Genomic DNA, 14158 nt, shown 5'->3' with positions numbered 1-14158 from the left:
GCATATTTTTGAGCAAAGTTAAAAAGTAAAGGTGACAGTGTTTCTCCTTGCTTTAGCCTGCAGTGAATTGGAAATGCATCCAATAGAGACTGGCCTAAACAGACTGCTGTACATTTCACTGAGACACATTTTAATTAATCAAATTAGTTTCTTGGAAATATCAAATTCAGTAAGACTATTATATAAAACTTCTCTTCACCAAGTCATATGTCTTTTTTAAATCTATGAATAACTGATGTACTGTACTCTTATACCCCCTTTTTTTTCTCCATTATCTGTCGAATACAAAAAATCTGATCAGTAGTCGATCTGTTATGCCTAAGACCACACTGATGATGCCCAATAATTTCATTTACATATGGAGCTAATCTTCTCAAAAGACTATTGGACAAAATTTTGTATGACGTCAACAAAAGTGATATTCCTCAAAAGTTATTACAATTAGTCTTTTCCCCCTTCTTAAAGATAGGTAAATTATGGACTCTTTCCATTGTTCTTTATAATATGCTTAATATGCTAAATTTATTTATTTTTTTTTAAGATATCAACAAAAAAAACGTATTCCATAATTGAGTTACTGTTGTTTTATTTGCTTATTCTTCATCATTCACTTCCTGATTTCACTCAGAGGAATATGTTGTTTCCGTATGACTATAGTGTATACATTTGTTAACCAGTTAGTTTTTTATCTTTCTGAAAGAAATTATGTAAACTACATTCATTTCAGCATTTGGGTTCAGCTTTTGGATCGACGACAGCAAAGGTTAGAGTTGGTGCTTCTTTCTGTGGACAACTTCACAGAACCTCCGCCCAACATGTACAATGTAGAAAACAACCTGAACCCACCCACGCCTGCCGTCCAGGTTATATACACGCAGCACTCAGACATTTGGATCAATGTAAGTTTTATATTATTATTAAGTAAGAATGATAAATTCTTATTTGTGTTATCATAAATTACAGTGCATAAAAAAGTAAAAATATTTTTTTTGTAATCATAGAGAATTAATAATTTTTAGGAAACAGTATTTTAATTACAGTCTTTTGATAAGGAAAATGACTGTGGCATAATTTATGAGAGATTGTCATATACATAATATATCCCTGAAACATTCACTGCAACAAAATACTGTATATTTTTATCACTAGAGCCCGGATGTTTAGGCATTTATTATCTATGGAAACAGAATAGGCATTTATTATCCATGGAAACAGACAAAAAATAGACAAATACTTAATAAACTATCTCATACGGTACTCACTTTCCTTGGTTACATGTCACAATAAGATGCTTTTTTAAGTTGTCAACTGTTGTCAATTCTTCATGGTGGAAAAAGATCTTTCCACTTCTACTGAAGTGATTGGAACAAACTTAAAACAACTTATTTCAGAAGGACTGCCTTTACTTTCTTTCAGAGATTGGGAAAAACCGACTGTGTATTGTCTCAAAAAGAGGGATGTGAGAAGGGATTAGAGACTTCAAAGTATGCGTGACTTGTGCGTGCAAGCGACAACAGTAACGGGATCTGGAGACTTGCTTTTAATACTTCCCTCATCCCCTTTCTTTAGCTGGTAAACCCCGAAGTGACCTGAGCATTGAAGGTTATACTGTTCAAACATCTTTGTTAAGTGACACAAAAGATGGAATCAGTAGGGGAGAAAAGTTTACGACTTCTTGGAAACATATGTATTGCTGGAGAATAAGATTCTCAGCAAATATTTGTGTGAAGTGAATGTATATTTTTAATTTGTACAACTGTTCTTTTTTGTTTTTTTTTTATATATATAATTTATGTGCGGTTTATTTTAAACACATTAAAGATATAGAAAATGTACAGTAACGATGTAAAAAGGCTAAAAAAGTCATTTAACCTTAAAATAGGCAATGGGAGCTAAAATATGCAAAAAAAGGCAAAATAAAAATTGGGCCTATCTTCCCCAAATTTGTGGAAACGTGTTTATCTTTAATAGGTCTTTCATACATACGGTACACTCAGTTTAAAAAAGGCATTTTGCCTAACATTCAGGCTCTACTTATCACTTTATTGATGAAAGTAACTTGGGCTAACCTAGAATTCAATTGAAAGATTCAATTAACTTCAGAATGTTACTTGTCAGATTCATCCTAGAAAGAAAGGACAGGAATATAGTGTTACTCTGATTTATGCAGTAAGTTTGTAAAATGTGAAAATATGGGTGTGAAAGAAGCACGAGAAAAAGATATAGTAAAAGATTACTTTCCCTTAAAAAGATTAAGAAACAGTGGTGCAGATAATAAGCAGTTAAAGGTTTCAGATTCCTGATATGTATTTCTGTTTTATAGGTTGTAATTTAGTCTTCACTGTAAACAATATATACATTTGTTTGTCAGGTGAATGATCTGTTATACTTCTTCCCAACGAACGAGAACAATGAAATGAGGTTTGTGTGGGCGAGTGAAGAGACTGGTTTCCGACATCTTTACTTGATCACAGCACAAGTTTCAGGCCTCAGCAATGGTGTGGAGGAGACACTGGAGCGTATGGAAAGTGAGCAACTCTACTCTTCCCTACTCAGCTCCACTCTTCAGTTTGTGCGCAGTAAAATCATGTTTCAAATCCATTTACTTACTAACACGTTTTTCACAACAACATTCAGCATGCAATTTTCTGGACCATTTTTATTGGGCCATTTGTGATGTGCAGTTCTTTGTGGCTTCTGATCAATTAGGAATTAAGAATGCTATGATTCTAGAAATTATAACTGGCATTTCCAAAGCATGGCATTGATATTTTACATATATAATCATATCCATATAGCAGTTTGGAATATATTCCTCCTGTGTTCTTGTATTACATGAGAAATATCTTTGTGTAATTTGTTTGATAAGACCATATCTTTTTATAAAGGTTTATGTTTGTCATTCTCAATGGTTGAATAGTTAATATGCCTGACCTGAGATTCAGATTCAGCTAAAAGTGTCGACTTTTAAGAACAATAGAAGATTGTACCACATAAAAGAACTCCAACCCTGTATGAGAGAGGTCCTGGAAAAACTTATCAGCAGTTTCTCAAGAAAAAATTTAACAACAGTTTCTCAAGGAAAAACTTTACAAAAATTTCTCACCAATATAAAAAATCAACTCCAATCATTATTGCCTGTTGTCTTATTATGTGTCATATTGTTAAAGATTTCTGTCTTATAAATGCTACCAAATAGAAATTGTCAGGCTAGCAGAATTCCAGAAACATCTTGTTGATCACGCATGGGAACACTGAAAATCAGAAACAGATTAATACAAGGACTTGATCTGAATGATTTCACTTCTTACAAGGCTTTCTTCAATCAAGTATTGATCTTTGTATCTCCAAAGACATTATCCATCATGCTCCAAGTAAAACAAAAAAAAATTAATATTACTGACCACCCTACCCCATCATCTCCTGGCCTAGTTGCTCATAAGTGGTGCCTTCTTGGTGTTGCTTGTGAGGTTCAGACTTATCTTCGGACAGTTGGCTAAACAACAATTGCTTATCAAAATTTTTATACCGAGTCTGTATTGGAATTTACATTGCTTTCACTATAATGAAAGTATGAAACTGTTATAAACCGTGTTCCTTAGAATAGTAATACCTAATACCTATGCACTAGAAAGAATAGTGAATGGGAGAAGAGTTCAGGACAGAAGAAGATATCAGATGATAGACGACATTAAGATATATGGATCATGTGGAGACTAAGAGGAAAGCAGAAAATAGGGAAGATTGGAAAATGTTATGAATGAATACACACACACACACACACACTCACATTAATATAATATTGTATAATTTGTTTGATAAGACCATATCTTTTATATCTATCTCCAATAGATTCTATGAGATTCCTCACTAATATTAACAGCATCAAAATGATAATAGAAGAAAAAGCACTGATTCAATATGAAAAACTTATCAGATTACCAGGAAACAATTGGCATTCATACAGTCCTCTCTGTAGATTGAAAACTCAATAAAGTTTCATATCCATTGTTCAAGAATTAAAACAGAAAATCAATATCCCGAATTTAAAAGAAAACTTACAAATTAAACCAAACCCTTTAACTCTATTAAATATAGAATATAATTTAAATTTAACAGAAGAAATACTGAAATCAGAAGTAAACACTGAAATAATGAAACAATTGTCTTTAGAGACAATTAATATTAGGTACCCTCCACAAAACTGGCTTCATTTATACACCGATGGATCCTTGATCTCCAGAGAACAAGGTGCCGGTGCAGGTGTTACGTGCTGTCTCTTCTCACTTTATAGATCTCTTGGATATGGAACAACAAGTTTTGATGGTGAAATCATTGCAATAAGTGAAAGTCTCGGGAATCTTCTATGCCACATCAATAAATTTAGGAATGCAGTTATATTGTCAGACTCCAAAGCAGCTATTCTATCAATAGTCTCTAAACACACACCTTCATCTCAAACACAGAATTAACTAAAATGCTCTCTCAATTAATATCACTCAATAAAAGAATTGCATTCCAATGGATACCATCCCATTGTGGAATCCTGGGAAACGAGAATGCGGATGCATTAACAAAGAAGGGCAGCACTGCTACTTACAGACCTGTTACTAAATCTACGTATTACTCTGTGAAAAGATTTATTAAATCTACATACTTAGACTTCAACAAACAAAATTTGATAACACAATCCCAAGGGAAAAAATGGAACTCTCTGCATCAAAATCCACAGTTAATTCCCTATTTACCACGAAAATCGTCTGTAGCTGCATTTAGATTGGCAACAGGCCATGATTGTTCGGCCAAACACCTACATAGAATTGGAATATATCAGTCCCCTAACTGCCCATTGTCCAACTCAAACCAAGAAATGGATTCGGAACACCTCAAAATCTGTGCTTCAGTGGCTGGTCATGATAATATCTTTGAAAAATATTGGAGTGCAAGAGGTCAAATGACTTTATTGTCAAACGCCTGGCATTAGAAAACAACAACACACACATTATTTTGTCAATGACTTTGAACATAACATAAAAGTACAATGAGACTTCTGTGATATTCATTATGATAAAACTGCACTGGAGGAAAAAATTATATATGTGGAAAATATTGAATTTTTTAATATCCACAGTGGTCCAGTGGCTAGGGCACTGGACTCGTAATCCTGTGGATCCAGGTTCGATCCCCATGACATGTGTTGGGCAAGCCAAGTGACACCAGGAGTTTTCTCTGGTTCCCCTGTGGCATCCTAACAAATCTTCATCATCGTCTCATCTCATCGCAGGCAGTGTATACCAGCCTCCTATGGCACACACTGTACAACGACTCTGTCAGTAAATTGTTTTGCATAACTTACTTTATATGAATGACAATTACAAACAGTTAGGTATTTGCCATTAGTTGAAAAAAATGGAGTATTTAGGTCAAGTCCTATATTTTAATAATTTCACAATGTATTTTTTTAAACGTAAACACAAACTGCTATTTGTAAGTTGATATACATTCTTGAATTTTTAGATTGGCAACAGGCCATGATTGTTTGGCCAAACACCTGCATAGAATTGGAATATATCAGTCCCCTAACTGCCCATTATGCAACTCAAACCAAGAAATGGATTCGGAACACCTCAAAATCTGTGCGTTAGTGGCTGGTCATGATAATATCTTTGAAAAATATTGGAGTGCAAGAGGTCAAATGACTTTATTGTCAAACGCCTGGCATTAGAAAACAACAACAACAACATTCTTGGATTTTCTCATGTAATAATAATCCATTTCCTCCCCCTTGCCAGTATTAACTGCAATAATGAATTAATGCACAGATGTTTTCAAATAAACATTCAATATAGTGGTTAATAATTTATTATTTATCATCATCATTATCATCATTTATTATTTATAATTATTTAAATGAATGTTCATTCAAGTTTATTTATTGCAGTAAATATAAAACATCAAGCTGATAATAAGCTACAAATGCTTTCTATAAATATGAATTACATAAGCAAGAATAATTTGTAATTTACAATTCATGTTTTTATTTCAGATAATTCAGTTATTAAATACAATAAATAATGTTATTCAATCTTTTGACTTAACAATTTATTGAAATTGTTTAACAGCACGTTAAGACACTGAAGATGACACAGGACTGGCATCAAAATGGGCCGTCTAAGGTACATAACCTTTTTTAAGAATTTTAACACTTTTAACGTGTCGTTAAACAATTTTAAGTTTTTTAACAATTTAATATTTACATTTATACATTATTTATATTTAAAATGTATTAACAAATGTTAATATTAAATTGATAAGTCATAAGATTGAACATTTTAACATTATTTATTGTATTTAAAGAATAATTTGGTTAAATATAATTTAATGATTATATTAACTTCTAAATTTTCTTAATTTCGTGTTATTTTTCTTACTTTCTCACTTCATTTTCATATTCTGTCCTTTAACTTTGAACTCTATATCCACATAACTAAACTGTTTGAAAAATAATGTATGATTCCTTGTTATTAATTTTAACCAAGTACACAGCTCTTACACACATACACACCTGTATTAAAGATCACTTAGAGTTCTTCAAATATAGTCATTCAGAGGGGCAGTCACCTACATGGATGTTTGCAGTGTGTTATTTTTCTAGATGGAAAAAATTTTCCTCAAAAATGGCAAAAATTGAAACTTCGTATCCATTCAAATCTCCATTCCTATAAGTTTACTTATACTGTTAGAAGAGTAGTAGATTTTAGACTAGGCTGGCTACAAAATGTAAAATTAATTTATCCGAATTTAATACTGTCGCTTCTTTTTTTTTCGAGACTTTATTTTAACGTTAATTCAATTCAGACTAAAGAAAATCTATTGTTGAGGTCTCAGTTCTTGGTCCCTGTGAAGTAATGTTTAGAGGCAAGTGCATCAAAGAAGCAGGTATATTTGTATGGTGTTATTTTTAATCAGTTATTTGACAACACTATATCGACTGAGAAGTTATCTAGCATCAGTGAAATTAGAAATGGTGAGATGTTACGTGACAAGTTGAGTCTGAGGCCCAAGAGCAGCCTCAGAACACTAGTCGAATTTCATAACTCCTATGGTATCCTGAAGGTTTTGATGTTAAATGAAAGTTTAGCTGTACTCAAAAACACTGACTGTGGGTTTATAGTTCACACAATTCGGAACCCGTACATTAAAGTAGCATATGTTTTGGAGTAGAATAGTAGCTCGTTCATTTACCCCCACTTTTGTAAAAAGTTGTCTGCATTTTTTGCAGAGACATGGAGCTAAGCTGCGAAGAGTGCTATGAATAACCGCATTACTCGAACAATTTATTTCCTGTCATCACTGTCTCTGTTGTCATTTTTAAAAGACTGTCTCGAAACACCTGTAGTAAATAGATAGTCAAATCATGTCCATTAATGTTTCTGTTATCCTACAGAATTTATTTCACACAGATGTTTTTGTACTTACTTACTGGCTTTTAAGGAACCCGGAGGTTCATTGCCGCCCTCACATAAGCCTGCCATTGGTCCCTATCCTGAGCAAGATTAATCCAGTCTCTACCATCATATCCCACCTCTCTCAAATCCATTTTAATATTATCTTCCCATCTATGTCTCGGCCTCCCCAAAGGTCTTTTTCCCTCCGGCCTCCCAACTAACACTCTATATGCATTTCTGGATTCGCCCATACATGCTACATGTCCTGCCCATCTCAAACGTCTGGATTTTATGTTCCTAATTATGTCAGGTGAAGTATACAATGATGTTTTTGTAAGTGGCTAATAAACTGAAGTTTGTGACAGTATTCGAGTAACTCATAAAAGAATGATCAGTCTTTATAAATATCAGTATTTCGTCTTCTGCTAGGATAGTGTATAGTATCACACCATTGGTAGTGACCGTTCATTTGTGTACTGTGATGGTTAAATTCGGCTGACTTTCTGACTTGAAGTTCTACTAACAAGGGAACCGTACCTGGTCATGTTGCTTGAATTTAATGAAAATGCTAATTTAAACTAATTTTCGTTCGTTTGGATTCTCATAGTTTTGCGACACCATATCACAGCTCTCGCATTAATGCTCTGGTCAATTTTTTTTTTCTCTTAACTCACATTAATATAGTAGTAATGCAATCCATGGCATCTGTCATTCATTCATACACTGTTCAAATCCATAGGTATGCAGCTGGAAGTCTAGGAACATGACATTACATATCCTTTCAAGAAACGAAAGGGAAATTTGGACCTAAAGTAAAACAATGTGTAGACAAACATAAGTCATTTAATGTCATGATCGATACAAGTAGTTCTGGTAAACTGACAAAAAACCATGTGAGAAGACAGTTAAGAGATGTATTTCTCCCAGTTAAGAAAGACACATTACTACTATTGGATTCCTGGAGTGGTCAGATGATACTGATGAAGAAGTAAACAATATTTTCATGGCAAGACATTTAAAACATAAATTATCCCTTCAAAAACTACAAGATCATTGCAACTCTTCGAAGTGTATTTTTTTAGGCATAAAATTATCTGTGAAAACATTCCAGACACATTCTACAATAGGGGCTTCATAATGACATTACATTCCATTGTGTATCACCAGTTTCATTCATCTTCTTCAAACACTTGCTAATATACACATGGCAGAGTTGTGAATATGTGATTGAAAAACATGTGAGAAAGTTTGTTAACTTTCTTGCAACAATGTTGCGTGTTGGAAACTGTATGTGTGTTACAGAAGAGTGTGAAAAACCAGTCTATATAAAATATTTGTACTGTTCAATGGCTCTTTGTCTTCATTTCGAATCAACACTATCATATTTAAGTGAGTCGCAAAGTTAATACATATTTTAAATTCAATTTGAATTTGTATTTCAGCAAGAGTACTGCATTAATGTGAGTTAAGAGAAAAAGAAAATAGACTAGAACATTAATATGTGAGCTGTGGTAAGATGTTGTGGCATAAGTAGCATTGATTTTCAAGTCATTATATTTCGTAAATGAGGAAAAAACGAAACGAACAACTATCACCACATTTCTTAACGAAGGAAAATTAGCTTAAATATACATTTTCATTCAATTCAAGCACCGTGACCTGAGACAGTTCTCTTGTTAGTAATAACTTAATAATAATAAATAATCTTTTTATTTTTTAATAGGTTATTTTATGACGCTTTATCAACATCTTAGGTTATTTAGCGTCTGAATGAGATAAAGGTGATAATGCTGGTGAAATGAGTCCGGGGTCCAACACCGAAAGTTATCCAGCATTTGCTCATATTGGGTTAAGGGAAAACCCCAGAAAAAACCTCAACCAAGTAACTTGCCCTGACTGAGAATCGAACCCAGGCCACCTGGTTTTGCGGCTAGATGCTCTAACCATTACTCCACAGTTGTGGACATAAATAATCTTTTTAAAGTCCAGTATTTGTGAGTTAATAGGTGATCCTAGAAAAGTGTAAGATATACATAATGCTTTCCCATAAATAAAAACACATAATATTTTGATTATTACTGCCATCATTGTCTTTACTATTAGCGAGAAGTATGGTAGAGAGAGGAGAAGGGACTCGTTAAACAGTGTATTATTATTTATTTGAGTCTTAGAAAAATTGCCCATTAACAAGTATAATTGCTTTATAGATGTGATCATTAAGACAGGTTTTATTTGTGAATATGCATGCATATGTTTGCGTGTGTATACTTCTGTAACTAATATGAATGCTTAATTCTTACAGGAGCTGAAATTTTATTCCCTACTAACATTTTAATTCTCTTACTCCCTCTTTACTGATAGAATAGAATAGTTTTATTTGAACTTTTCTTTGTTTGACAGTATTATGGTGTAAAGAAGTATTTGTGTTGAATAGTATAGTTTGCAAAAGTTTGTCACCTTACTTTTCTTTTTTAATCTGTTTTCGAATAGTTTAGTAAATACGAAATTAAAATTTGAATTTAAGTTTAAAAGGAAGTCCGTGACCTCCTCTTTCTCTTTTCTTCCTCCATTGTCTTTTTGGAAGAGTTGTAGTTATTAAATTTATTTTCTGAGTTTCATATTTTAACATATTATTAACAAAGGACATTGTGTTAACAAAAAATTTAATTTACTGATTACTACAATTTGTTCTTGTTCTTACTAAATATCCTTATTCAACTACTATTACATTAATTTTATTTCAAATACTTTTTCCATAAATAGCTCTGCAGCAGCACCAGTTTTCTGTCAATTTTAAAATTATAGATTAGAGTACATTACAGTTATCTATATTACTTACTTACTGGCTTTTAAGGAACCCAGAGATTCATTGCCGCCTTCACATAAGCCCGCCATTGGTCCCTATCCTGAGCAAGATTAATCCAGTCCCTATCATCATATCCCACCTCCCTCAAATCCATTTTAATATTATCTTCCCATTTACGTCTCGGCCTCCCCAAAGGTCTTTTTCCCTCCGGCCTCCCAACTAACACTCTATATTTATATTAGATATATTTAAATTAACCTATTCCAAAAATATATTTGTTTTTCATCTTTAAATGCCATTGTGCACTGTGTTCCCCCAAAATGTATTTTTAGGCTATGATTTTCACTCTTAAAATAGGTATTATTCTTTTTCTTCAGTTCAAGTGTTATGTTTAAGCCTAGCTACAAATGCAGTGCATCTGAATTTTATTCCTGACAGAAAAGTGAAGATGTGTCTCTTCTTATAGAGATAATTAATTAAACACAACTGATATGAAATTAAATGTAATGTAAAGTACTTGAGGTCAAATATTCTAGGAAATGGTTCCGCATTTCCTGTCATATACAGTAATTTTAAAAACTAGTATTGTAATAGATGCATAGAATTTTAAATCTAACATTTAAATCACAGATAAAAATATTATCATAGTGATATTTGGCATGACCAACTATTTGGGTGTCTTTGCCTGGTAATGCTGAAACAATGACTCTCGGTTAAAGTGCATGTGTTAATGTGCCTTTTCTTATGCAAATGTTTCTTCCTTGCTTTAATTTTAAGTGACAAAATTATCTGTTTCATAAGTGCAATCCCTGATCACATACATATCAGATTGACCATTTTCATGTTATAAAATGGCAACATAAGGAGAATGGTCACTAGGATCTCCATTGTCGAAAATGAACTTTTGGTAATGACCGCTAAATGGAAGAAAAGATGCAAGCTCCATGGAGTAATACTTATTACATAAAGAAAATTATCACATAGGTGTTATTGCACATCGCATCAGGGTTAAAAATATTGCATAATGCTATACTACAATTTATCGCGTGGTTGGCATTGCTGCCCCCATGTCCAGATAGGACCGTTCTACCATATCATGTCATCTGTTGTCGGTCTGTGGAACTTTTCATGTTGTTGCCAAAAAATCCTTATCTGTTATATGTGATCATGGTTATAATGAAGCATCTTGTTCCTATCTACAGTTACAGTTAGTCTGTTCTAATTTATTGTCTGCTGTATTAGACTTCATTACTCTTTTGCTTTCTTGGATGATGATTCAATTTTCATACACTTTACAGTTGTGACAACGGTTGCTTGTTGTTAACTAATGACTTCAGATTGCTTTTACCTGCAGTAGTTATTATTAATAACAAAAATGAAATAGTTGTGACAGCATGAACATAAATACCTGTTCCTGTTTGAAAAGCTAGAATTTTTTATTTCCCAATTTCGTTCTTTCATTCTTTCTGAAAAATGTTATCTAAAATTAATCTTTTTTGGACGATTACTTGTTTATTATTACTATTTTTTCACTTCAAGGTACACAAAATTTATGAGAGAGTTGAAAAATTTTACTTAAAAGAAGGAAAGACTTAAGATTCTTATAAAATATTTGATACTTTCACGTTCTAATGAAATGTACTTTTAGAAACGGGATTAGTAGCATACTATTAATTTATTGTTCTTTTTTATGGTCAGAATGCCCCTCAGAACTGCCAGGATTACAAATTCAGTTACTTTGTGAATATGATTATTAAAACATGATGTTACTGGCAGTCTTAGGAAAGGTTTTAGCCCTTAATATCAATTATTTACTGTTACACATCTTACCTTATCAATGTCTTTATTGATAGCAAATAGGAAACAGTATACATAATGGTCATTGATTTATTAAAATAGCATGTTATGGGAGAATTTTTTTTTACAATTATTTTATACCTTTCTTAATAGTGTGCCTCTTAGGAGTAATTTCTGTGAAATGTTCTCTTTATTTAATCGTAATTGCTTTGATAAAATTTTTTTTTTTTCTTCAGTTATATGGTGAAGTAATATTTTGTTGTAAATAATATGAAATGCTACAGACTATGGCATCCATTCTAATGAGAAAAAATTAAATTTATTATTTTGCAATCTGATTATAAATCGTATTTAATGAGCCAGTCATTCTGTCAGATATTTTCAAATTGACAGTATCTGCACTCTCTGTTCCATCTCTCAGTTATTCCTATTTTCATCTCATTGTAATTAATTCTTTTTCTTCATTAAAATAAAAAAGTTGTTTGACGCTAATCTTCTATATGGTAATGGATATTGTTGCCTCGAAAGGTGCCATATTTTGCTTTCATTTACGACCATAAAAGAGAAAAATATTGTGATAATATTACAGCTAGAAAAGTGATAGTATAATACTTCAACAAAAAAAAAAAGAAAAGACGTGACTGCTCTTCCTCAATTTTCTTATTATTTGTAAACTCGTCATTAAATACTGTAAAACAATTTTTACGTCATCTCGTGCATCATAAGTGAGAGGCCTGAGGATGTCATGAGATGTCTTGCAAAAAACATCTGCAGGGTGTTTCAGAATTCAACCGAAAAAATTTATTTGGTTATAGAAGGATTCTAAGCAAGCAGTTTGATATAAAGAACCCAGAGTCTCTGACGAAAAATGTCTGAGTTATCAGTTGTTAAACTTGTTCACATTTGATACTAATATTCCAGTATTAAAATGAAATAGAGTGTGGAATAGTATGTGATGGTTTCGGACCTTATTAAGGATTGCACAAAGCCCAACTCTTGAGAACTAATCAGCCATATTTTCAAAATTTAGTCTTCACAGAATCTGTGAAATTGCTGGCAAATAATGAGACAGCACGCCACTGCACTGCTTGTTTCACCCTCATTCGTTTTCGTTATTGTACCTATTTTAGAATGGAATGGTCGGCATGTAACAGACAACGTGTCAGACCTGAAGCCCAAAGGTAGTATGTTCGAGTCTGACAATGGTATTCTTTGTAATTCCAATACATTTCTTTCTTTTTTGGACCACCGGAATATGTATTGTAATATTTATTTATTATTCTTTCAGCAAGGGTATACTGTATACTACTAGCCATTGATTCATTACAGTTCACTTGAGATCAGGTCAGTTGTATTGGATTCCTATGGAGCTCAGTTAGGTATTTGTTAGAAACACACTGGCGTTTGGTTGTATATGTAATGAGTACATGACCTTTTTGAGTTCTGTATTATTATTATTTTAATGCATTTTTGTCCCATTTTAATATTTAAGTTGTATGAAATTCGTTGTACATAGTTTCTAATAGTTAAACCAGAATAATTTAATAAACTTCAGAAAAAGTACTTGTTTTGTTGCAGAAAAATACTGTACTTAAGGCTGAAGTCATTACTTTGAACGATTTCTGTTTTACAACTGACAGTGAGTAGTGAATGAACAATGTTTTCCTTTATTACAGTATATGTAGATAGTGTACTGTACTATAATTCCTGAATATTGCTTACTTTCTCCTCTAAGGAAGAAAAACTTTCGACCTCAGTGTCTGACTGAAACCATCTACAATGTTTATCGATTGTGCACAGAGACATAGTAATATTGTATCCTCACATTTCTGTGCTTCAGTGGCTGACCATGACAATATCTTTGAAAAATATTGGAGTGCAAGAGGTCAGATGACTTTATTGTCTGGCATTAGAAAACAACAACAACATTTCTAAATGTATAGCAATGCCAAGGGCAGGTTCAATCAGTGGCATACTGATCCAAAAAATATTATACATGTTTATGTGTAAGTTTTAACCTGCAAACCCCTAGTTTCCTATCTGAAAATACTTACCTAGGACCTCTCTGCAAGCCCTTAAATTTCTTCGATTGAATTTTGAAACACCC

At 32.7% G+C, this 14158-nt stretch overlaps 1 protein-coding gene across 7 annotated transcripts in view; it reads left to right on the top strand.

Moving 5' to 3' along the window:
- The window catches only part of LOC138697999 (dipeptidyl peptidase 9), a 97905-nt gene that overhangs the window by 22721 nt on the left and 61026 nt on the right, over positions 1–14158 (top strand). For 5 of the 7 annotated variants that reach the window (XM_069823662.1, XM_069823665.1, XM_069823661.1 and 2 more), the window contains exons 9-10: positions 728–899; positions 2372–2579. In XM_069823662.1, coding sequence (XP_069679763.1) covers positions 728–899; positions 2372–2579 — 380 coding nt within the window. The remainder of the gene's footprint in view (positions 1–727; positions 900–2371; positions 2580–14158) is intronic. The other 2 variants (XM_069823667.1, XM_069823666.1) reach the window with 1 other exon arrangement.

This window comes from Periplaneta americana, chromosome 4 (genome assembly GCF_040183065.1).
Source record: "Periplaneta americana isolate PAMFEO1 chromosome 4, P.americana_PAMFEO1_priV1, whole genome shotgun sequence".
NCBI lineage: Eukaryota > Metazoa > Arthropoda > Insecta > Blattodea > Blattidae > Periplaneta > Periplaneta americana.
This window is presented reverse-complemented; position numbering and strand designations above follow the sequence as displayed.